The sequence below is a fragment of the Thalassophryne amazonica genome, chromosome 10 (assembly GCF_902500255.1).
Source record: "Thalassophryne amazonica chromosome 10, fThaAma1.1, whole genome shotgun sequence".
Taxonomy (NCBI): Eukaryota; Metazoa; Chordata; class Actinopteri; order Batrachoidiformes; family Batrachoididae; genus Thalassophryne; species Thalassophryne amazonica.
The window spans coordinates 27,449,170-27,475,969 of NC_047112.1; the positions used below are offsets into that span (position 1 = coordinate 27,449,170).

Sequence of the window (26,800 nt, forward strand, 5' to 3'; positions counted from 1 at the left end):
TGCGGATATCAGCGGTTAACGGCAGATTTACAGCGCATAGAGTGAGTATGTATTGTGTATGAATTGAGTATATATGGAGTATGTAAGGCGGATGTCATCTGCATTCAGATTTTTGAACAGCTCAAAAATCCTGGCTGCGGACATGCGTGCCTCTGCGGGTGATCATGGGCGTGTTCGGATGACGGCCGACTCATACAGGCATGTTACACGGATACTGCGGATGTTTGGCGAATATGGGCCAATTCTGTGCGTAATCCATACGCAAATCCTTCTAAACGCCAGTGGGACAGGGCCCTTAGATACAATGTTTTATGCTGGGCCAATTATTTGCATATTAACACGTTTGTAAAGCAGACCAACCTGAGGCTAAACTTTTCCATTACCAAAAGTCAACTGTGGATCCCCCCACCCCCAGCAATTGCAGAAATCTGGATTTAAAGAGCTCGGTGAGACCAAATGATATGACTGACAACATTAGGTCTGACTGCATAAGACTTCACCATCCATAATTTTGACAATGGAGTGGAATGTCACTAACAAATGTCTGCACAGACTACTTTCGCCAAAGATGACACTGGAGTCACTTGTATCTCAGGGCTTGATGAGAACTGGACAGTATGGGTCACTACAGATGGTGGCATGAACATTATTACTGCCATATTTCCCTCAGGTGGAGATCACTGCACTACTCGGATTTTTGCACTGGCTCCATCTAACAATGGATAAGTGATAAACAACCCATAGTGATATTGCTAAGTGTGATGCATTTTAATATAAAGCAGTCTGAAGTACAGTGTGTATATGGTGCAATGTGTTCTTACCCCATATGCTCCAGGAGAGGGTGAGGAGTAAGGCATCTAAAACAAAAAATGCAAACACTGAACACCTCAATATGTCATCATTCATTATTTGATCACTCTGATGCCATTATGGCCGTCTGTCTAATAGTCTGTGGAAATCTTGACACATAATACTACAATTACATCCCAGAGTGGAACCTTGGAACACATTAGACCTCCACGGCTCTGAGAAGAGATCTGGCGGCAATCTGAACCATATGTGTAATCACTCTGTCTGTGTACATCATGCACAAATAAATACTCACAGAATTGGCATTATTCGGATTGGGCCATGGCCGTCCAGTACCTGGACCCCTGTAGGATAACCCACCAAAAAATAAATTATATATTAAAAAAAAATACATTTAAATTAGGCAGCAATGAATTTTGATGACAATTCTTTTTAGCATCATCGGTGGATCAACAGAAAAATTCCATTTGAAATGTCACAATTCTTAAATTTTAAACATTTTCAGTCATAAATTGATTCTTGAAACATGACTAAATGACTTGGTGGCCTTTAGGTTAGAGAGGCAGACTTGTTATCAGAGGACCCTTGGGTCAATTCCCAGTCAAGACAGGGAGAAAAAACAAAAAAATCACTTAAGATCCTTTAATCCCTTTGTTGCTCCAAGTGTGCAAGCTGAGCTTCATGCATGGCAGCATGCGGACATTACTGTGTGCATGCAATGGATGAATGTGCAACATCACTGTAAAGCACTGAGTGGCTCCATCAGGTGGAAACATTTACCATTTGAAAGGTGAAAAGTGCTCACACATTTTACAGACTGGGACAATGATCCAGAATCATCATGTACAGTAGTGTTCAAAATAATAGTAGTGCAATGTGACTACAAAGATTAATCCAGCTTTTGAGTATATTTCTTATTGTTACATGGGAAACAAGGTACCAGTAGATTCAGTAGATTCTCACAAATCCAACAAGACCAAGCATTCATGATAGGCACACTCTTAAGGCTATGAAATTGGGCTATTAGTAAAAAAAAAAAAAAAGTAGAAAAGGGGGTGTTCACAATAATAGTAGCATCTGTTGCTACAAACTCAAAACTATTATGTTCAAACTGCTTTTTTTAGCAATCCTGTGAATCACTAAACTAGTATTTAGTTGTATAACCACAGTTTTTCATGATTTCTTCACATCTGCGAGGCATTAATTTTGTTGGTTTGGAACCAAGATTTTGCTCGTTTACTAGTGTGCTTGGGGTCATTGTCTTGTTGAAACACCCATTTCAAGGGCATGTCCTCTTCAGCATAAGGCAACATGACCTCTTCAAATATTTTGACATATCCAAACTGATCCATGATACTTGGTATGTGATATATAGGCCCAACACCATAGTAGGAGAAACATGCCCATATCATGATGCTTGCACCACCATGCTTCACTGTCTTCACTGTGAACTGTGGCTTGAATTCAGAGTTTGGGGGTTGTCTCACAAACTGTCTGCAGCCCTTGGACCCAAAAAAAAAAACAAAAAAAAAAAACAGTTTTACTATCATCAGTCCACAAAATATTCCTCCATTTCTCTTTAGGCCAGTTGATGTGTTCTCTGGCAAATTGTAACCTCTTCTGCACGTCTTTTATTTAACAGAGGGACTTTGCGGGGGATTCTTGCAAATAAATTAGCTTCACACAGGCGTCTTCTAACTGTCACAGCACTTACAGGTAACTCCAGACTGTCTTTGATCATCCTGGAGCTGATCAATGGGTGAGCCTTTGCCATTCTGGTTATTCTTCTATCCATTTTGATGGTTGTTTTCCATTTTCTTCCATGCGTCTCTGTTTTTTTGTCCATTTTGAAGCATTGGCGATCATTGTAGATGAACAGCCTATAACTTTTTGCACCTGCGTATAGGTTTTTCCCTCTCCAATCTTTAATCAAACTATGCTGTTCTTCTGAACAATGTCTTGAACGTCCCATTTTCCTCAGGCTTTCAAAGAGAAAAGCATGTTCAACAGGTGCTGGCTTCATCCTTACATAGGGGACACCTGATTCACACCTGTTTGTTCCACAAAACTGACGAACTCACTGACTGAATGCCACACTACTATTATTGTGAACACCCCCTTTTCTACTTTTTTTTTTACTAACAGCCCAATTTCATAGCCTTAAGAGTGTGCATATCATGAATGCTTGGTCTTGTTGGATTTGTGAGAATCTACTGGTACCTTGTTTCCCATGTAACAATAAGAAATATACTCAAAACCTGGATTAATCTTTTTAGTCACATAGCACTACTATTATTCTGAACACTACTGTAAGTAGTGTGGTGCAACGCGGTGCACCCTGAGCCGGACATCATGCCTCCAACAGCTTGCAGGTTGGTACAGATGGTGACATAAGGTTCTCCAAGTGAGTCAAATCCAAGTGAGTAAGAGCAAACAGAAGAGAAACTCCTTGAGCTCATTTATTTCCTTACAAAGGGCCTCAAGTGCCAAACCAAAGGACCATCAAATACCACCGCTTCATTCCATGTCCAGTGTCAGATTGTGATATGCTTGTAGATCTATGGAAAAAACTCATCTTCCTGGAAGAAAACTTGCGACAACTGACTATGAAGGGCTATCAAGACTGTCTGTATTGTAGAGCCTACAGTCCCATGAGAGGACAGAACATCAGCTTCCAAAAGTAAAAAGAAAAATTTCAGGACTTGATTAACAACAGGGCTGAGGGGTACGATCAAAAATTCATACTGTTATAATTTGAAGCATGGACAATAACTGTATATACACTGCGACATATTCTTCAGTATAAAAAATTTAATAAGTAACATTAAAGTCAATCTATTGTGTATGTATTATACTGTATATGCTTGTCACGTTAACAGCTCTGCCACACATTAAGGAAAAAAAGTATGTCCACAGCACTTTTGATGCATGTTGATGATGCCATTCATGCTTTCATCAGTTCCAGACTTAATTACTGTAATGCACTTTATGTTAGTGTTAACCGGTCTTTTGCACGCATCCAATTAGTGCAAAATGCTGCTGCTCATCTTTTAATAAACACTTCCAGGCGTGAGCATATTATGCCTCAAATTTTAACTCTCCACACTTACAGTGGGACATTACAGGCGTCTGTTCAGCTTTACTTGGATGTTCCGAGGTCAAAGTACATGATGGTGCTTTTGTGGTAGCTGGCCCCAGACTGTGGAACACATTACCTCCTGATTTACACACTATTTCTGACCTCGCACTTTTTAAATCAAGGCTCAAGACTTATTTAATTAAACTGGTTTTAAATGCGTAGTGGTGCCTTTTTTTATGTGTCTTTTTAACTCCATTGTATGTTTGTTTTATTTTTGTGAATTCTTGATCTTTGATTTTACTGTAAAGCACTTTGGACACCATCAGGCTGCTGTAAATGGCTACAGAAATAAACGTTGAGTGATTGGTTGACTGATTGAAAAACACCTTCAATCCAAGCTGCTTCGTAATGCTGTACAGTGGTATGTCAAAGTTTGGGCACCCCTGATGATTTCCATGATTTTCCATTATAAATCGTTGTTTGGATCAGCAATTTCAGTTAAATATATCATACAGCAGACAAACACACTGATATTTGAGAAGTGAAATGAAGTTTCTAGTATGTACAGAAAGTGTGCAATAATTATTTAAACAAAATTGGGCAGGTGCATAAATTTGGGCAGCCTTTTCATTTTATTGATTTGAATACATTTAGCACTAATCATTGGAACACAAAATTTGTTTTGGTAAGCTCAGTGACCCTTGACCTCCTTACACAGGTGAATCCAATTATGAGAAAGGGTATTTAAGGTGGCTATCTGCAAATGTTTCTCCTCTTTGCATCTCTTCTAATGAGTGACAACACGGGAGCCTCTAAACAACTCTCAAATGACCTGAAAACAAAGACTGTTAGGGGAAGGATACAAACAGCTATCTCAGAGATTTCAGCTGTCAGTTTCGACAGGGAGGAAATGTAAGACCACAGGCACAGTACTAGTTAAGGCCCGAAGTGGCAGGCCAAGAAAAATCTCAGATAAGATGAAGCGAAGGATGGTGAGAACAGTCATCGTCAACCCACAGACCTGCTCCAAAGACCTACAACATGATCTTGCTGCAGTGTCTCTGTGCATCGTTCAACTTTGCACAAGGAGATGCTGTATGATGCTGTAATGCAGAGGAAGTCTCTTCTGCGTACACGCCGCAAACAGAGTTGCTTGAGGTATGCTAATGCACATTTGGACAAGCCAGCTTCATTTTGGAAGAAAGTGCTGTGGACTGATGAAACTAAAATTGAGTTATTTGGACATAACAAGGGGCAGAAAAAGAACACAGCATTCCAAGAAAAACACTTGCTACCTACAGTAAAATTTGGAGGTGGTTCCATCATGCTGTGTGGCTGTGTGGCCAGTGCAGGTACTGGGAATCTTGTTAAAGTTGAGGGTCACATAGATTCCAGTCAATATCAGCAGATTGTTGAGAACAATGTTCAAGAATCAGTGGCAAAGTTGAAGTTGCATCGGGGCTGGATCTTTCAACAAGACAACAACCCTGCTCAAAATCTACTAAGTCATTCATGCAGAGGAACAAGTACAACAGTTCTGGAATGGCCATCTCAGTCCCCAGACTTGAATATTATTGAAAATCTGTGGTGTGATTTTAAGCGGGCTGTCCATGCTTGAAAACCAACAAACCTGACTGAACTGAAGATGTTTTGTAAAGAAGAATGGTCCAAAATACCTTCAACCAGAATCCAGACTATATAGGAAGCATTTAGAGGCTGTTACTTCTGCAAAAGGAGGATCTACTAAATATTGATGTATTTTTTTCTGTTGGGGTGGCTAAATTTATGCACCTGCCTAATTTTGTTTAAATAATTATTGCACACTTTCTGTAAATACTAGAAATTTAATTTCACTTCTCAAATATCAGTGTGTTTGTCTGCTATATGATATATTTAACTGAAATTGCTGATCCAGACAACCAATGATTTATAAAGGAAAATCATGGAATCATTCAGAGGTGCCCAAACTTTTACATACCACTGTATTTACTTATTTTACAAAAAAATTAAGCTAACATTTTTATATGTCTAAGAAATTCCACAAAACCAGGACACTCGAGAGTAATAGTGAGTGTGTTGTTCTATATAAAAAAATGTCTTCAAATGTGGACCTTTACTCTTGGGGACAGTTGGGGGGGGGTTTAGAACACACACACCATGGTTCTGTCCTGAAGTAGCAGCTGCTGTGACTGTTCAGTCCACCAGCTCAGCACTTAGAAGGTGAAGCGGAGACATGTGCAGGCTTAAATTTAACAGATACAGATTGATTTAAAAAATGCCTTGATCTGGCCATTTTTCTCAACAAAGCCTCGCTATTCTCACTTTTGATGCGCACTGATGATGTCATCAACATGCGCTATTGCAGTTGGCAGGTATCATCAAAATCCCTGCAGTTGGGCAAATCTATATAATTTATATTGTCAACCATTTATACCACCCACCCCTAATTGGTGAGATAGTGTCCTTTCCAACTGAGACTGGTTGTTGAGGTTTTCCATTAATATCACCATGATACTTCCTGCAAAAATGAGGCATCACACTAATGTAGGCCAAGAAAGCATCTACAGAGATCAAAACCAAAAACTTTTTCCAGGTGGGGTAGCGGCTCACAACAAACAGTAACTAGCTACATTCTGCAGGTGAAAAGTATTCAAACTTTGGAAGGGACAAAGAGACACATGCTACAGATACAGTAGTGTTCCTGAAAAAGTCTATCATGTAATGCCATTTAAGCTGCATTATTTGAAGAAAGCACGCCTGATCCTGTTAGATCTCAAAAGTGAAACAGAGAACATCCTGATTAGCACTTGTCTAGGAGACCATGTGGGACAATGAGGAGCTGTGAGCAAGTTTATCTATGTACGTAGAACTGGAGTTGCTTCACGTGTAAAACTCAAACCAATTCCCAATGTAGATCTGTACCAGATCTAGATGCACTGTAGCAAACTTGAGGAAATCAATTCACCAACAGATTTTCCTTTTTTCTTTTTAAGTACAACCAATGTGCCTAAAACATTAGCTCAGTAATTGTAGACATATAGTTGTCTGCAGTAATGTAACTGCAGTAATATGGTGTTTTGAAAAGTACTCTATAATACATTTGTTTTATTATTATTAAAAAACAAGTGAAGGCTCACATATTCACTCCTGGCATGCCGGGACCCATGGTGTTGTGTGGAGGCCTCATTCCACCACCAAAGTTCTGAGGAAGGGAGGGAAGAGAACTTGAGCTTGGAATTAATTAAATAAAATCAAACTGCATTTACAATGCAAATGCAACAGGATTAAACTACAACACGAGAAAAGCACAAATTGCTAGTGTGCAAACTACAGTTATTATTATGTTTCTCTCTTGTCCTGCGACAGACTGGTGTCCTGTCAAGGGTGCACCCTGTCTCACGCCCTATGACTGCTGGGATAGGCTCCAACTTCCTCCGTGACCCTTTATTGGAATAAGCGGGTATAGAGAATGGATGGATGTTTCTCTCTTCTGTCAGGTGCTCCCATTAGGTGTTGCCACAGCAGATTATCAGTCTCCATCTCACCCTGTCCTCTGCATCTTCCTCCATCACACCAACCACTTGCATGTCCTCCATCAGCACATCCATAAACTGCCTCTTTGGCCTCCCTCTTTTCTACCAGGTGGCTTCAAAGTCCTTCCTCTGCACATCTCCAAACCATCTCAGTCTCACCCTTCTCCAAACTGTCCTACCTGCACTTTACCTCTGATATGCTTACTCCTAAACTTATCATCCTTCTCCCTCCCAACGATAATTGCAGCTCCTTCATCTCTGCCTCCTGTCTTTTTGTTCACGCCACCATCTATCAGCTGTACAACATAAATAGTCTCACTAATGTCTTGTAAACTTTCCCATTCATGCTTGCAGATACCCTTCTGTTACAAATGACTCCTGCCACTTTTCACCCACCCGCTCCACCCTGCCTGCGCTCTCTTCTTCACCTTTCTACCACACTCTTCATTACTTTGGATAGCTGATGCCAAGCATTTAAACTCACCTATCTTCACTACCTTTACTCCTTGTAACCACACTATTCCACCATGTTCACTCTCCACATGCAGGCAGTCTGTCTTGCAACTACTGACGTTCTTTCCCTTTCTCTTCAGAGCTTATCTCCAGATCTCCAGGATCATCTCAACCTGCTCTCTACTCTCACTACAGATCATGTCATCTGCAAACATCATAGTCCATGCAGACTCCTGTCTGATCTCATCCATCAACCTCTCCATTACCGCTGCAAACGAAAGAACTCTGTTCTCTGAGCCGATCCTAGACGTAATCCCACCTCAAATATATCTGTCACTCTGACTGTGCATGTCCTTATACATATCCTGCACCACCCTCACATACTTCTCTGCCACTCCAGACTTCCTCATACAATGTCACACCTCTTCTCTTGGCACCATGTCATAAGTTTTCTCTAAATCCACAAACACTCTTTGTGGCCTTTTCTATACTTCTCCATCAGCATTCTCAGAGCAAACATGTATCTCTATTGCTCTTTCTCAGCATGACGCCACGCTGCTGCTTGCAGATCATTATCTCTTCTCCAAGCCTAGCTTCCACAACTGTTTTCCATAACTTTCTGCTGAAACTGTCAAAATTTATGCCGCTATAATTACTGCAGCTCTGCACATCACCCTTATTCTTAAAAAACAGTACCAGTACACTTCCTCTCCATTCCTCAAACGCCCCTCTCCCTTTCTAAAATTTTATTAAACAGAATTCAAAACTCCACTGCTAGCTCTGCTAAACATTTTCATGTATCCACTGGCATGCCATCTGGGTCAGCTGCCTTTCCCCACTTCATAGCTGTCCTGACTTCATCCTTACTAATTCATTGTACTTCCTGATTTACTCTCTCCACATCATGCAGTCTTCTTTCTTTATTTTTTCATCATGTCCTCAAAATCCTCCATCTCCTCAATGGACTCTTCTCACTTCTGTCACCTGGCATCTTTTCTTCTCACTTCTGTAAGATGGCATCTTAAGTGCCATCTTAAGATGGCACTTAAGATGCCATCTGCATCCTTTACCAGCTTAACCTGCTGCACATCCTTGCCTGGTCAGTCCATCTGTCAGGCCTGTGTTTAATTTTTTTTTTTTTACCAAAAAATATCTTATATATATGTATAATAGTTACTTGGAAGAAAAACTTTGGCATATGAGGCTCCTTGAATAATAGAAGACCTCTAGAGAAAACTAGGTCTTGTCTGTAGTGGGTGATGTTGGAAGTAGTTTCACATCCTGCTTCAGTGAAATATCCTACCTGCGGGCCGGGACCCATGGGTCCCATCCCTCGAGGACCGCTCAGTCTCTGCATGGGCCCCAAGTTAGGATGGCCTACAGGCACAAACAGAAAGCATTTACTCATACATTTTCCCATCTAGATTATATGGTCACAAAGAGCCGCTGCTGTTGTGCATTCAACGTGTATCCACACCTTGTGGTCGTGTGGGGTCCATATTAGGCAGCATGGGATGAGGACCTGGTCCTCCACCTGGTGGCTAACAGATTTTGAAAAATAAAATTAGCAAATTATGAAACAGCACCTTAAGCTGTGAGTAAGAACAATGTTTTTTTTTCCAGGATGTATAGTCTGTGCTTGTGTGTTCTACCTGGTTGCCCATCCTGATGGGGGGGCCTCTTGGGCCTCCAGCAAATCGAGGAGACATGAAAGACTACAAAACAAACACAACTGCTCTGTGACATTTCAAGAGAAACACAGCATGCATCTATGGAAAAACATATGATTTATCAATTCAATGTCTGTCAATATGCACAGCAGGATTAAGCTGAGACAAACGCCAAAGCATGAAGCATCAGCACTGAGTGTTCCCAAATGGCAGCAGACAGCAAAAAACTCAAAGCAAGAGCCATCAAGCAAAAAAAGGGAGAGAGGGAGTGTTACCTGACTGTGAGGTCCCATCATACTGTTAGGGGGAGGAGGCTGAGGGTGAGGAGAGCCCTGGGGACCAGGAGGACCCTGTGGCATCGCACAAAATCAAGTGGCAACGAGTAGATATAGGAAGGAAGGAGAAAAGCAGAAGATGAGACGTAAAGAGAAAGAGGGACCAAGACATACAAGTGACAAAACAGGAGCAGAAAGACAAGCAGGGTTACTGCAGGACGGAAGACAGTTGAAGTGCAAAGAGTAAGTCTTGTGCAAAAAAAAGTACAAAATCAAGGCTGTAAATTTCATGTACCAGACACAGTAAAGCAAGAGATAAGAGCAAGCAACGACATAGGCTTGAATGACAGAAAGGAGGCAGAGAAGATGGAGAGGATGTATGCTCTTTTGCCTGTCAGTCAAGACATTAAGAAGCCTGCTGCATGCAGCATGTTATCAGTGATAATTTCCCTGAATTAACAGCATCAATTAAGCGCTATGCAATTAGCTTTAGAACAACACTAAACACCAGCACTGTGTCACTAATGTTGCTTATCTGACAGAGAGCGAGGGGTCTAATTGAGCCTACTCCAATGGATTCCCAGATTGAAAATGTAAGCATGTGAGCTTTTGTCAGAATGTCTCCTGATAATGACACGATTACATAACGAGTTGCAGCTTTATAGCATCTTCTAGATGGTAGATTTTAAAAACACAGTTTGGACTAGGGAAGGTAGCGCAACACAGCAATTTGCTGTCACCTCTTAGAGCCAGCTCCACAAAGTTGCCTGCCAAGAGTTTATCCTCTTGCAATATTGATTTACAGTAGGTGCTGCACCTTTTCGATTACTCCATTAGGGAAAATGGCTGGGCCATGCCTGCCTGTTTACAGCACTGGAGGGGCCGCCGCAGACACAATGTCTATGATGTTCACGACAAATTCACGTAGCAAGTGTGAATCAAACAAAACGCATTTGCAGAACTAACATCAATCAGGTCAATACACATTGCATACAAAACACTGAGGCTTTTTCTTTTCTTTTTTTAACTGGAGTCTGTAGCAGTGCAGAAAATGGGCTGCACTGGTGCTTTGGTAATAGTTATTTATGGAACATCTACATTGTTTAGGGATTAATCATCTCCAAAATAAAAATACCAAAGGTGGTGCAAAAAGTTGCTCAAATGTGAGGATTTTCTGATTTACGAGACTGACTAAGGTGAAGTGAATAATGCCTAGAATACCAATAACTACAGACAATAGCATGTAATTTTACAATATATGCATTAAAAAACAAACCATCAATAATAAATAATAAATAATCAATAATAAATACTATTGAGGGTTAAAATAACAGACTAATGCTGATGCACTATATGTGTTATGAAAGCAAATCGGTGAGTCATCAACTCACCTGGAAAAAGCCTGGCGGCATGGGTCCTCCAGGCATGCCGTCACCAGGGGGCATGCCACCCATCACAGGACTGGGGGCTGCCGCTGCACTCTGAGAAGAAATAAAAAGAGTCAACAGTCTGATGCTACAACATGTCATCACAAAGTTGTGGAACTTAAACACGTGATAAGTAGTTTCATGTATCTGTTCTTTTCAAAAATCATCACAGCCATGGGAAAGCGGAATCTAACCCTCAGCTATACATCTTATTTTCTGGAGTACAAGTCACATCGGAGTATAAGACGTATCTGTAAAAAAAAAAAATAAAAAAAAAAAAAAGCATGCCTCTTGAAGAGCAAAGATCATATGCAAGTTGCACTGAAGTACAAGTCACAGCTTTTTCTGTATTATCGCTTTATTTTAGATTTTTGTGTATTGTTGTAGTGTACTTTTATTATTGGAATGGATTCTTTCATTAATGAATTTGAATTTATTTTGTTTAGTGCTTTATTAGTGGGAAAGTCCTATATAAATAGTTCTCATTAGGGGTGCCGTAAAAAATCGATTCACGTCTGAATCGCGATTCTTATTTATTACGATTGTGAATCAATCTAAAATGTCCAAGAATCGATTTTTAAAAAGCATTTTCTTAAACATTTTCTTGCTTACTCGCTGCGTGTACTGTTTGTCAGACAACGGCTTCCGTACTACAGCGTCCTTGTGAAGGAAGGGTCCGGCGTGCTTCAAACATTCGTGAGCTGCAGCTTAGCATGGCGGACGAAGAGCTAATTCAGCCAGCACCATCTTTGCTGAAGGCAAGTGTTTGGGCACATTTTGTATTTTATTATTTGCTGCATAAGAAGGAGCTTGACATCACTTATGCAGTGTGCAAAATCTGCAAAATGAAAGTCAAGTACTTCAGAAACACTTCAAATCCGCAAGCCCACATGCTACGCCAACACCCAGAGCTATAAGAAGCGGAGCAGCGGTATCTGCCGACTACTGACCAGAGCTTCACTAAACTGCCAGCCAACTCTGAACGAGCAAAGCAGATAAGTAAATTTACATCTAGAATCACTTGATTAACCTTGTAAAGCTGCATTTTCTTAAACATTTTTAAGTAATATACCTATTTCTCAGAGCTCTTTGAATCGAAAATCGATTCTGAATTGAATCGTCACCCCAAGGATCGGAATCGAATTGAATCGTGAGTTGTTGTACGATTCACATCCCTAGTTCTCATTATTGTTAATAATAATAAACACATGATTTTTCAGTGTACAAGTTGCACTGGAGCATAAGTTGCAGGACCTCAAAAAGTATGAAGAAGAAAAAAGAAAGGAGAGAAAGAGAGAAAAAAACCACATACTCTGGAAAAAGGCACAATTATTCCCAGGCTTTGAAAAAAAACCAAGGCATGTATAAGATAAAATGCAGTGAGTAATCAGACACATGCACATGTTCACACCCTCTACTTTAACACCTTACCTCGAAAACAATAAATTATATCATCTTGTAAGTCTCCAAATTAAAAGGGGAAAAAAAAACATCTGTACGAGGTCTATTAGATAAGAAACCGACACTTTTTTTTTAACTATATGGATTTGAATGACGTGTGTTTACACCAATCATGCTTGAACCCTCGTGAGCATTCGTGAGTTTTTTCACGCGTGTCGGTGACGTCATTTCCCTGTGGGCAGGCCTCGAGTGAGATGTGGTCCCGCCCTCTCGGCTGAATTCCTTTGTTTCACACGCTGCTCAAGTCGGCGCGCGTTGCTTTATCAAAATTTTTTCTGGACCTGTGAGGAATATCCGAGTGGACACTATTCGAGAAATTAAGCTTGTTTTCGGTGAAAAGTTTAACGGCTGATGAGAGATTATGGGGTGTTTCTGTCGCTGTAAGGACTTCCCACGGAGCGGGACATCGCGCAGCGCTTCCAGGTGCCGTCGTCGGTCTGTTTCGACCTGAAAACATCCTAATTTAAGGCTTAATTCACCCAGGACGTCGTGAGAGAACAGAGAAGATTCAGAAGAGGCCGGCATGAGGACTTTATGCGGACATTCCACTGTTTAAGGACATTTTTTTAATGAAAGATGTGTGCGCAAATTCGCCGAGTCGTTTCCGTGACGACTCGGCGAATCTGTGTGCACCGCGACAGGAAAAACACCTCCGTGTTGAAAACCATTTGTAAAATTCAGGCGGCTTTTGATGGCTTTCAACAAGTGAGTAACTGAGAAATTGTTTAATAGCTTGGGCATGTTCCAACTTGCCTGTTAAGGTTTCCAATGGAGATGTATTTCCTGTCGCGACCCCCTGCGGTCACGTCCGGCCCGACATACGACTCTGCTCGCACGTTCTTTCATTACAAAATGTCCGTTAACAATGGAATGTCCGAATAAACTCCTCATGCCGACTTCTTCTGAAAGTTCTCTGTTCTCTGACGACTTCCTGGGTCAACAGAGCCTGAAATGTGGAAGTTTTCAACTTGAAACAGCGAGACGCTGCCGCCTCAGAGCGCAGATCGCCGTCAGGCGCCGTGGGCCGTCCTTACGACGACAGTAAAACTCCAAAATCTCTCATCAGCCGTTAAAATTTTCACTGAAAACCAGCTGAATTTATCGAATGGTGTCCACTCAGTTGTGCCTTACAGGTTTTGAAAAATTTTTTATCAAACAAAGCAGCAGTCTCTGAGCCATTCCTAAACAATGAAAAAAAAAAAAAAAATCGACGAGAGGGTGGGCCACTCCTCACTCAAAGACTGCCCACAGGCGAATGATGTAACCGACAGGCGTGAAAAAACTCACACGCCCACGAGGGTTCAAGCATGTCTGATGTAATCACATGTGATTCAAATCCATATGGTTTTTGAAAAAAATAATAAGGTCAGATACTTTTCTAATAGACCTCGTATGTAACATGAATCAGTCGATGGCTCAATTTTGTGATAAATCTGTTAAGATTATCTTGATTTGCTAAATCCAGTTTCATACTCGCAGAAAAGTTCAAAGGTCGGCGGTGTGGCATCCCAAGGCTGGTCACAAGAACGTTAACCTTATGAGGCAAAAACAAAAACATGTCTACTAGTAGTAGGCACTGTGCCCATTTGAACTTTACGTTCTGTTCAGAATTGTTTTAATACTGTTTTACAGGTTGAGAACAGAAAAATTATGCTATATAAACACAGGCAAAAAACAACTGGTTTCTTCTTCTGTGCTTCTTATATGCAGCACTTCTGCTATGTGTATGTAGTGCTGTCCCCAGTGATGAACTAAAGGTGAGCAGAGGCAGCGCCAATGTTCTGCACCACAGTAGTAAAAACCGCAAAAGGTCCATGGTTTTCATATCGCACTGAATTGAATCGCATCAACCCATATTATGATATGATGTGATTGGTCCCTCAATATATCATAATCCATGTATCTAGATATGTATCATGTTGCTTATAAGGAAGAGATGCATAATAGAGGGCTGCATTGGGATCGGGTCCCACCGGGACACAACGCAAACCTGGCGGGAGCGGACGGTCAGAACTGCACTGCGGGTGGGAGCAGGCAGCCAAAAAAAAAAAAAAAAAAAAAAAAAAACACTGCATGAACGGAAGCGACAGGATGACTCAGTCAAAAAATGAGAATAGTGTAAAGTATGGAGTGTCCACATGCTACTTTCAGAGAACATCTTTAATTTAACAGAAGCGAACGGGTACACATACAGAGAGACACACAGCAAGTTACCGTGGCAACACTGCATGCCCATGTATGGCAGACACATGAAACTGTCCCTATACTAAATAAAAACAACCAAATAGTAGCGCTATTCCTGACCAGTGTGTCAAAAAACATACAGGTCAGGGAATCAAAACAAACAACCCCATGAATCTCTTTAATAACCTAAATGATGTGTTTTCTCCTGCGGGACGGGAGGCGACACAAAATGATTGCATCTCTATTACTGTTCGGGCAAAACTTCTCAGCCTTTTGCGGGTGCTTGCGTGACTGGACAGGCACATTGAAGCTGTATCAGGAGCATAAATTTGGAGTTCTTCTTCACAGTACAGGAGTGTCTCCAAATGGATGGCTGTAGCCAAGTGCAATGGAACCACTGATGCCACATACTTATAAAAACACTCCTAAACAAAATCCATTGATCTATGGTATCCAAAGAAGCTTGTTCTACAGTACTTGATCACTCATCACTTTTTCTCTGCAAGGAATATTCTCCTATTGCATTAAAAGTGAGTTTGCTTGCCTGTACTCTCTGAAGAATCTAATTATCTTCTCCCTACCACATATTGTGGCGGAAATCAGCCAAGAAAACATTGCTGTACCAATGTCAATTTGTTTTTGTTTTTTTCGAGTAACCCGAATTCCACTGTTGTCGACCGAACGCCCCCCCCCCCCCCCCCCCAAAAAAGAAAGTCGGTCAGCCCTGCCTTTACTGCGCATGCGCCATTTTGGAGCATCAGCATCGTCATTTCTAAGCATGAGCAGTGATTCACTGATTATCACCTCGTTTTTGCTTAAAACTGCACTGCAGTCATCATCTATCTCAGCAACAGATATCTGAAGCTTTTGTACAATAATCATTTCCACATAAATTCAGCATTATTTTGTAATAAAAGACAGCGAGTTAATCAGAGCGCAACAGCTGCATGGCAGACGTTTGACGTGCAGCTGCACCTACATCATTTTGGTGAGTCAGTAGCAAAATGAGGCGATTATCACCTCATTTGTGTTTGAACCTGTCTTGATTTAAGAGGTTTTACCTTGTCATCTGATGGCTAATAATCACATTATTCCCTTTGATCACTTTGGGTGCAGAGAGTCAGTCACAAACGTGCTGCTGTAGTCTCGAATGATGCATGCGCAGTGAAGGCACGGCAGACCAATTTTTATGTGGGACCGTTCGGTATGTATGTTTTATTCATACATGTGTCTACTAGAAAGTTGCACAAGTTTATCCGATTTTGCAAGAGACACAGGACTTCGAAGTAGTTAGCACTGCTAGCTGTTAGCACTGTCTACGCTTACCGGCTTACTGGCTGTGGTTGGACAAATGAAAGAATCGCAAAACGCAAACATGACAATGATAATTCGATGTGTAGTGACTACAATGTTGAAGTCATGAACTTGGAAATACTGAAGCTTATGAAACCTAGTTAAGTCCAAAGCACCATCAGAGAGTTGGACGATATTCTCCATGACTGCTGTGTGCCACTTCAGGAGAATGATTGTAAATCTCTTCAAAATAAGGAAAATAATGCGCTCCAACAGTGATTTGGATGCAATTATGTACAGTAGAGAGAATTCATGCCCTTTATGTTGATAGTTACTGTTACTGTATTATTTATACTTTAGTAGCTCACTCACAATGCATGTGTGTTAGTAACAATCCTGCAGATCATACAATTTTTTCCAGCTTAAGTGTATCTCCATATATGATACTAGAGCAGACGTGTAAAAAGATGAAGCGACTTTTCCAAAACACCAATATAATCTTTTATTCGCATATAACGACAGAACAGAATATTGTAACAAGCTTCATGTCTTTCTAAGCAAATGTGGAAAAAGCTCTGAGTTATCACGGTTTAGCAGGGATGCGTACTGTACTCCAGCAGCAGACTTGAGTCCCTGGATGCACCGATGAGCTTTCCCAATGGTAATCTGAACAACATTCACTACACATCATATGTATGTCTTCAGAACAGAAGGGGTATATTGGCCAGTTTGAGGCTTCTGAGCCTTGCTGATCAAGGATCCAAAAGATAAGATAAGCATCAGGGACATTCACTGGTGTCAGTGGCTCTACAAAGTGCTGTTGCACAGCAGGAGCTCACTGGGCCGATTTCCTGCTCAAACCACAGCCCTAATTCACTAATGTACCATTTGCCTTGGTCACACATAACTGACAAAATTTTTCTTGCCTGTAGCTAGCGCAATTTGAGATGATGTTTTCAGTTCTGATGGGTTTAGATTAAAAAAAAAATCTCAGCAAAGAATGACAGCAAATTCTTCAGTACAGCTGTTAATATGGGGTTCAACTGTGTTGCCTTGCAGATGCATGCAGAAAACCGGCAATTACCAGAAGGGCCTACGTAAGGACTCTCACTCAGAATCTCTGACCGTCTTTGTTTAGAGGCCTACAGCCCAACAGATGAGACTGGTCAATAGCCAACACACTCCCTGGAATTGACTACACCATCCCTAATTATATCTGCTCTGGCTGCCACCGAGGGTCACTGTGAAATACCTCAGCAGCAAGAGAAGTGAGGCCGGAGGGGGGAATCATATCTCAGTCAGGGACAGTGACATGCACAGTGGCAGAATACAGGTTTTTTTTTTTTTTTTTTTTTTTACAAGATTGTGCAAGAAAATCAATGAGATGAGCTGGAGCTAATGAAGAGAAAGACATAAAGTAAAGGAATATAAAAGATACCAACAAAGGTATACAACAGGGGGAATACCTCTCTCCCAAGGCCTAATTCAAGTTAAATTCATATATATACAGCACCATATCACAGCAAAAGTCATCCCAAAGCACCACACAAGAACAAGGTTTAAGCCTTACCCACCCAATGCGCAAGCACACTGGTGACAGTAGTAAGGAAAAAAAAAAAAAAAAAAAAAAAAAAAAAAACTTCCTCTGGTTTTATGATTATAATAATAAAATATATATATTATATATATAAACTTCAAGTAGACCAGACTCAGTGGGGTGACAATCTGCCATGGCCATACGAATTAAATAAAACAAAAAATTATCAGAACATGCAGTCATAGCTGGAACAAACCATTCAATGAGGCTTTGCACTGTTCAATGGTTTGTTCCAGCTTTCACCTCATGAAATATTCGTACCACTGAACTCATAAACATTCATTATTTGTATTTTATGTTTGTACACACACACACAGTAAAACTCGCATATACAGTGAGGAAAATAAGTATTTGAACACCCTGCGGTTTTGCAAGCTCTCCCACTTAGAAATCATGGAGGGTCTGAAATTTTCATCTTAGGTGCATGTCCACTGTGAGAGACATAATCTAATTTATTTGTATGTTACTGCTGCAAATAAGTATTTGAACACCTGTGAAAATCAGTGTTAATATTTGGTACAGTAGCCTTTGTTTGCAATTACAGAGGTCAAACATTTCCTGTAGTTTTTCACAAGGTTTGCACACATTGCAACAGGGATTTTGGTCCACTCCTCCATACAGATCTTCTCCAAATCTTTCAGGTTTGGAGTTTCAGCTCCCTCCAAAGAGTTTCTATTGAGTTCAGGTCTGGAGACTGGCCAGGCCACTCCAGGACCTTGAAATGCTTCTTACGGAGCCCCTCCTTAGTTGCCCTGGCTGTTTGAGGTCAATGTCATGCTGGAAGACCCAGCCATGACCTATATTCAATGCTCTTACTGAGGGAAGGAGGTTGTTTGCCAAAATCTCGCAATACATGACCATCCATCCTCCCTTCAATATGGTGCAGTCGTCCTGTCCCCTTTGCAGAAGAGCACCCCCACAGTATGATGTTTCCACCCCCATGCTTCACGGTTGGGATGGTTTTCTTGGGGTTGTTCTCATCCTCTAAACATGGTAAGTGGAGTTGATTCCAAAAAGCTCTATTCTGGTCTCATCTGACCACATGACCTTCTCCCATGCCTAATCTGGATCATCCAGATGGTCACTGGTGAACTGGCTTGAGCAGGGGGACCTTGCTGCCCTGCAGGATTTTAAATCATGACAGCATCCTGTGTTACTAATGTAATCTTTGTGACTGTGGTCCCAACTCTCTTCAGGTCATTGACCAGGTCCTCCTGTGTAGTTCTGAGCTTTCTCAGAATCATCCTTACCCCACAAAGTGAGATCTTGCATGGCATCCCAGACCGAGGGAGATTGACAGTCATCTTGTGTTTCTTCCACTTTCTAATAAATAATCATAACAGCTGTTACAGTCTTCTACCAAGCTGCTTGCTTGTTGTCCTATAGTCCATCCCAGCCTTGTGCAGGTCTACAGTTTTGTCCCTGGTGTCCTTAGACAGCTCTTTGGTCTTGGCTATGGTGGACAGGTTGGAGTGTGATTGATTGAGTGTGTGAACAGGTGTCTTTTATACAGGTAACAAGTTCAAACAGGTGCAATTAATACAGGTAAAGAGTGCAGAATAAGAGGGCTTTTTTTTTTTTTTAGATTATGTCTCTCACAGTGGAGATGCACCTAAGATGAAAATTTCAGACCCCTCCATGATTTCTAAGTGGGAGAACTTGCAAAACCGCAGGGTGTTCAAATACTTATTTTCCTCACTGTAATTGATTCAGGTGGACCAGCGAATTTTGTCCATTATAGACGAAATTCGTTATATGTATAAAACGGACAAAATACGTTTATTCTAAGTCCACTGCAGAGCAGTACCTTAAAACCCTAAAGCCTGATTTATGCTTCTGCAACTCTGTAACCTGTGGCCATGCAATGACGTAGACGAGCGCATGACATTAAAGTTCTCCGTCACGTCTTAATGGAATTTTCCACAGGAACAGCGGCCTTTTCTGGATTAATTTGTTCCTCAACGAGCTCCACTTCTTTATATAAACATCAACTTCCAAACCAACGATATGGCATGTGCAATTTTACGCCATGAATTGAGGGTCATTTGAGCATCTTTTTCTGACTTCTTGTTGGATTTCTTGTCAAATTGCAGAGAGTGGATCCCTGAAATAAGAAAACTACACGTTCTTCTGGCAAGGTAAACCTGAGGAGGATGTTAGCGAACATGGGGTCGGATTCGCTGTCAAAAACCTCCCTCATGTCTATGGTTGAGACCCCATCTCCAGGAACAGAGTGACTACTTCGACTGCTTATGAACACTTCCAAGGGTCTTGCAAACTTCCTCTGCATATATGCACCTACACTCACATCTACATCAGATGATAAAGACAAGTTCTACGATTCCTTGAAAACTGCCATATGAAGTATGCCACAGAGTGAGTCACTGTTTCTATTAGGGGAGTTCACTGCAAGAGTGGGGAGCGACCACAACTCTTGGCCAACCTGTAATAGCCACCATGGAAATGGCAAGATGAATGAAAATGGTCAACACCTCCTAGAGTTATGCTGCCACTAGGACCTGTGTGGCACCAACACCTTTCAACAGATACCACACCATAAAGTGAGTCCACATTTCAAATTGTTTTTGGAAATCATGGAGTCGTGTCCTCCGGACAAAAGAGGAAAAAGACCATCCACATTGATACCAACGCAAAGTTCAAAAGCCAGCATCTGTGATGGTATGGGGGTGTGTTAGTGCCCATGGCTTGGGCAACGTACACATCTGTGATGGCCCCATCAGTGCTGAAAGGTACATCCATGTTTTGGAGCAACATATGCCATCCAAGCAACGTCTTTTTCAGGGACGTCCCTGCTTATTTCAGCAAGACAATGCCAAGCCACATTCTGTACAACAGCGTGGCTTCATAGTAAAAGAGTGCGGGTACTAGACTGGCCTGCCTGCAGTCCAGACCTGTCCCCCACTGAAAATTTGTGGTGCATTATGAAGTGCACCTACACCCCACGGGTCAAATACGACAACAGAGACGCCGGACTGTTGAACAACTGAAGTCGTACATCAAGCAAGAATGGGAAAGAATTCCACCTACAAACCTTCAACAATTACTATCCTCAATTCCCAAACATTTGTTGAGTGTTGTTAGAAGGAAAGATGATGTAACACAGTGGTAAACATACCACTGTCCCAGCTTTTTTGTAATGTGTTGCTGGTATCCATTTCAAAATATGCAAATATTTGCACAAAAACAATAAAGTTTATCAGTTTGAACATTAAATATCTTGTGTTTGTGGTGTATTCAATTGAATATAGGTTGAAGAGGATTTGCAAATCATTGTATTCCGTTTTATTTACATTTTACACAATGTCCCAACTTCACTGGAATTGGGGTTGTATTTCAGCAAGACAATGCCAAACCACATTCTGCACGTGTTACAACAGCGTGGCTTCATAGTAAAAGAGTGCAGGTACTAGACTGGCCTGCCTGCAGTCCAGACATGTCGCCCATCGAAACGTGTGGCGCATTATGAAGCGCTGCAGGCCGTCAACCCGAGAAAGGCTGCTGGACCTAATGGCGTCTCAGGATGGGTCCTGAGGGACTGCGCAGACCAGGTGGAATCTTCACCAGGATTTTTAACCTGTCCCAGTCCACTGTCCCGTCCTGTCTGAAGTCCTCCACCATAATCCCCCTGCCCAAGAAACCTCACATCTCCAGCCTTAATGACTACCGGCCAGTTGCACTCACCCCAGTGGTAATGAAATATTTTGAGAAGCTGGTCAGGGGTCACATCACTCCTGCCCCACAGTTTCAACCCCCACCAGTTTTGGTACAGAGCAAACAGATCAACAGAGAACGCTGTAGCCACAGCCCTCCATGCTGCACTATTCCACCTGGAACAGCAGGGAACCTATGCGCAGCTGCTCTTTGTTGACTACAGCTCTGCATTCAACACCATCCTCCCTCACAAACTCTTGGACAAACTGGGAAACTTGGGTCTCCCACAGTCCATCTGCATGTGGATATACAGCTTCCTGTCTGGACCCAGCCAGAGAGTCAGAGTAGGCAACCACACATCTACGGCCCTCAGCCTCAGCACCGGCACCCCACAGGGCTGTGTGCTGAGCCCCCTGCTCCACGTCCTCTACGCCTATGACTGCACCCCCACACACTACGGTAACACCATCGTCAAGTTTGCAGACGACACCACAGTGGTGGGCATCATCTCAGGAGGGGATGACTCTGCCTATAGGAACGAGGTGCGGCAGCTAATAGGGTGGTGCAGGTAGTATAACCTGCTCCTCAACAGCTCAAAAACCAAGGAGCTGATAATAGACTTAAGAAAAAAAACAGAAAAAAAAAACAGACATTACACCACTGATTATCAGCGGGGACTGTGTGGAGAGGGTGGCAGACTTCCGCTTCCTGGGAGTCCACATTGAAGAGAATCTGTCCTGGAGCATGAACACCTCTGAGCTGCTAAAAAACACCCAGCAGAGACTGCACTTCCTGAGGCTGCTCAGAAAAAACAACATCACACAGAGACTGCTGGTGTCCTTTTACCAGTGCTCCACAGAGAGCATGCTGACATATTGTACAACCCCTGGCAAAAATGATGGAATCACCGGCCTCGGAGGATGTTCATTCAGTTGTTTAATTTTGTAGAAAAAAGCAGATCACAGACATGACACAAAACTAAAGTCATTTCAAATGGCAACTTTCTGGCTTTAAGAAACACTATAAGAAATCAAGAAAAAAAAAAGATTGTGGCAGTCAGTAACGGTTACTTTTTTAGACCAAGCAGAGGAAAAAAATATGGAATCACTCAATTCTGAGGAAAGAATTATGGAATCACCCTGTAAATTTTCATCCCCAAAACTAACACCTGCATCATATCAGATCTGCTCGTTAGTCTGCATCTAAAAAGGAGTGAACACACCTTGGAGAGCTGTTGCACCAAGTGGACTGACATGAATCATGGCTCCAACACGAGAGATGTCAATTGAAACAAAGGAGAGGATTATCAAACTCTTAAAAGAGAGTAAATCATCACGCAATGTTGCAAAAGATGTTGGTTGTTCACAGTCAGCTGTGTCTAAACTCTGGACCAAATACAAACATGGGAAGGTTGTTAAAGGCAAACATACTGGTAGACCAAGGAAGACATCAAAGCGTCAAGACTGAAAACAAAGCAATAAGTCTCAAAAATCGAAACATGTACAACAAAACAAATGACGAACGAATGGGAGGAAACTGGAGTCAACGTCTGTGACCGAACTGTAACAAACCGCCTAAAGGAAATGGGATTTACATACAGAAAAGCTAAACGAAAGGCATCATTAACACCTAAACAGAAAAAAACAAGGTTACAATGGGCTAAGGAAAAGCAATCGTGGACTGTGGATGACTGGATGAAAGTCATATTCAGTGATGAATCTCGAATCTGCATTGGGCAAGGTGATGATGCTGGAACTTTTGTTTGATGCCTTTCCAATGAGATTTATAAAGATGACTGCCTGAAGAGAACATGTAAATTTCCATAGTCATTGATGTTATGGGGCTGCATGTCAGGTAAAAGCACTGGGGAGATGGCTGTCATTACATCATCAATAAATGCACAAGTTTATGTTGATATTTTCGACAATTGAAAGGATGTTTGGGGATGATGAAATCATTTTTCAAGATGATAATGCATCTTGCCATAGAGCAAAAACTGCAAAAACATTCCTTGCAAAAAGACACATAGGGTCAATGTCATGGTATAGGGTCAATGTCAATGAGCAGATCTGATTTGATGCAGGTGTTAATTTGGGGGATGAAAATTTACAGGGTGATTCCATAATTTTTTCCTCAGAATTGAGTGATTCCGTATTTTTTTCCTCTGCTTGGTCTAAAAAAGTAACCGTTACTGACTGCCACAATCTTTTTTTCTTGATTTCTTATAGTGTTTCTTAAAGCCAGAAAGTTGCCATTTGAAATGACTTTAGTTTTGTGTCATGTCTGTGATCTGCTTTTTTTCTACAAAATTAAACAACTGAATGAACATCCTCTGAGGCCGGTGATTCCATAATTTTTGCCAGGGGTTGCATATGTGTGTGGTACACCAGCTGCACAGTGGCTCAGAGGAAAGTGCTCCAGAGGGTCATCAACGTGGCCCAGACGATCACTGGCTGCCTTCTCCTCACTCTGGAAGAAGTGCACCGTTCCCACTGCCTCAAAAAAGCCAAGAATATTATAAATGACATCTCACACCCTGGTCACTCCCTGTTTGATCTGTTACCATCAGGCAGACGGTAACACATCAAACAAAACAAGGACAAAGATTCAGAGACAGCTTTTACCCCACAGCAATAACCACAATTATTAATGCCAAAATTTAATACTGCTGCTAGGCCGAACTGGTCTAGCATTTTTAATTTCGTTGTACATGTTACAGTGATAACAAATATTCTATTCTAAAATACGACAACGGAGACCCCGGACTGTGTTACATCAGGTGATGTAACACAGTGGTAAACATACCACTGTCCCAGCTTTTTTGAAACATGTTGCAGGCATCCATTTCAAAATGATTAAATATTTGCACAAAAACAATAAAGTTTACCAGTTTGAACATTAAATATCTTGTGTTTGTGGCAGTAAAGTTTGAAGTGATGGGGGAGGTGATGGTCTAGTGGTTAAGGCGTTGGGCTTGAGTCCAGCCTGATGGGATGCAGATGGAACAGCGCTATATAAATGCAGTCCATTTACCTGACCTGAGTACCACGTAAACTGTGAAAATAAGGGCTCCAATGAGCGGGTCATGATTTATATTATATATATATATATATATATATATATATATATATATATATATATATATATAAAACCCCTGGCAAAAATGATGGAATCACCGGCCTCGGCGGATGTTCATTCAGTTGTTTAATTTTGTAGAAAAAAGCAGATCACAGACACATGACACAAAACTAAAGTCATTTCAAATGGCAACTATCTGGCTTTAAGAAATACTATAAGAAATCAGGAAAATAAATTGTGGCAGTCAGTAACGGTTACTTTTTTAGACCAAGCAGAGGGAAAATAATATGGAATCACTCAATTCTGAGGAAAAAATTATGGAATCATGAAAAACAAAAGAACACTCCAACACATCACTAGTATTTTGTTGCACCACCTCTGGCTTTTATAACAGCTTGCAGTCTCTGGGGCATGGACTTAGTGAGTGACAAACAGTACTCTTCATCAATCTGGCTCCAACTTTCTCTGATTGCTGTTGGCAGATCAGCTTTGCAGGTTGGAGCCTTGTCATGGACCATTTTCTTCAACTTCCAAAGATTTTCAATTGGATTAAGATACGGACTATTTGCAGGCCATTACATTGACCCTATGTGTCTTTTTGCAAGGAATGTTTTCACAGTTTTTGCTCTATGGCAAGATGCATTATCATCTTGAAAAATGATTTCATCATCCCCAAACATCCTCTCAATTGATGGGATAAGAAAAGTGTCCAAAATATCAACGTAGACTTGTGCATTTATTGATGATGTAATGACAGCCATCTCCCCAGTGCCTTTACCTGACATGCAGCCCCATATCATCAATGACTGTGGAAATGTACATGTTCTCTTCAGGCAGTCATCTTTATAAATCTCATTGGAACGGCACCAAACAAAAGTTCCAGCATCATCACCTTGCCCAATGCAGATTCGAGATTCATCACTGAATATGACTTTCATCCAGTCATCCACAGTCCACGATTGCTTTTCCTTAGCCCACTGTAACCTTGTTTTTTTCTGTTTAGATGTTAATGATGGTTTTCGTTTAGCTTTTCTGTATGTAAATTCCATTTCCTTTAGGCGGTTTCTTACAGTTCGGTCACAGACGTTGACTCCAGTTTCCTCCCATTCGTTCCTCATTTGTTTTGTTGTGCATTTTCGATTTTTGAGACATATTGCTTTAAGTATTCTGTCTTGACGCTTTGATGTCTTCCTTGGTCTACCAGTATGTTTGCCTTTAACAACCTTCCCATCAGTCAGAGCTGCGTGTCGTCAGAGTGAGCTGCAAAAAGTTTGTACCCGAGTTTTCAGAGGTGGTGTTTGTAGTTGCCATCTGCCACGCCGGTGTTTGCCAACCCGGACAGTGGGAATACCACCTCAACCGGCAACTTAGCCCCGCGACTGGACAGCAACAACGTCCGAGGCCCAACGTGGTGAATTCACTGAGGCCGCGCGCTGCGTCATTAGAGCCGCGCGTCACGAGTGCCGCTTCCCCGAGGCCTCGTGCAGCCACCGCGGATCCATCAGCGCGGAAACACCGAGGCCGCGCGGCACCAGCGCAGTGCAGATCCATCCCGGTGATAAACAACACAGGCTGTTAACATCGGCGATCGACAAGCTGCTCATAAACCGACCATGGGGCCTAAGAAGGTTCTGACAGCGGAGGAAGGTGACGATATTAAAAATCTCTGGACTTTTTATCAGAGGAGATTTCTGTTGTGAAGCAGCAACAGAAATCAATCATGGATCTGGTGGAGGAGGTGAAGGCATTACGGCTCCAGAATGCCGAGAAAGACCGGCATCTGGTGCAGCTGGAAAATAGAGTGGCTGAATTGGAGCAGTACACCAGAATCAACGACGTCATCATCACAGGTCTTCACATCAAACCACGGTCCTACGCACGGGCGGTAACAGATGAGAGCGGAGGGGAGCCCAGTGAACAGGAGGTCAGCTCTGTGGAAAAACAGGTTGCTGATTTCCTCCTATCTAAAGGTATAGAAATGGATTTAAATAACATTGAAGCGTGCCACCCTCTGCCCCGGAGAAATGACGGTGATAAACGAACCGTCATCATGAGATTCATCAACAGAAAACACAAAACAGCACTGTTAAAACAAGGAAGAAAACTGAAAGGGACAAATGTATTCATCAATGAACATCTCACCAACGGAATGCCGACATCGCCAGGAAAGCACGCTTCTTGAAGAAACAGGGAAAAATCCAGCACACATGGACTTCAAACTGTAAAATATTCATCAAACTGAACGGATCACCAGAACAAGCAAAAGTC

At 41.7% G+C, this 26,800-nt stretch overlaps 1 protein-coding gene and 1 long non-coding RNA gene across 4 annotated transcripts in view; one reads left to right on the plus strand and one right to left on the minus strand.

Annotated features, from left to right (window-relative positions):
- Positions 1-26,800, minus strand: part of ssbp3b (single stranded DNA binding protein 3b) — a 63,614-nt gene that overhangs the window by 6,378 nt on the left and 30,436 nt on the right. For 2 of the 3 annotated variants that reach the window (XM_034179630.1, XM_034179629.1), the window contains 8 exons: positions 11,212-11,301; positions 9,821-9,895; positions 9,528-9,590; positions 9,353-9,416; positions 9,179-9,252; positions 7,027-7,091; positions 1,106-1,154; positions 822-857 (listed from right to left, as the gene is read on the minus strand). In XM_034179630.1, the coding sequence (XP_034035521.1) occupies positions 822-857; positions 1,106-1,154; positions 7,027-7,091; positions 9,179-9,252; positions 9,353-9,416; positions 9,528-9,590; positions 9,821-9,895; positions 11,212-11,301 (516 nt within the window). The remainder of the gene's footprint in view (positions 1-821; positions 858-1,105; positions 1,155-7,026; positions 7,092-9,178; positions 9,253-9,352; positions 9,417-9,527; positions 9,591-9,820; positions 9,896-11,211; positions 11,302-26,800) is intronic. The other variant, XM_034179631.1, reaches the window with a different exon arrangement.
- Positions 489-26,656, plus strand: LOC117518496. Its single transcript, XR_004563002.1, has 4 exons — positions 489-793; positions 12,468-12,474; positions 17,899-17,902; positions 26,644-26,656. It is a non-coding gene; the product is annotated as an uncharacterized LOC117518496 (long non-coding RNA).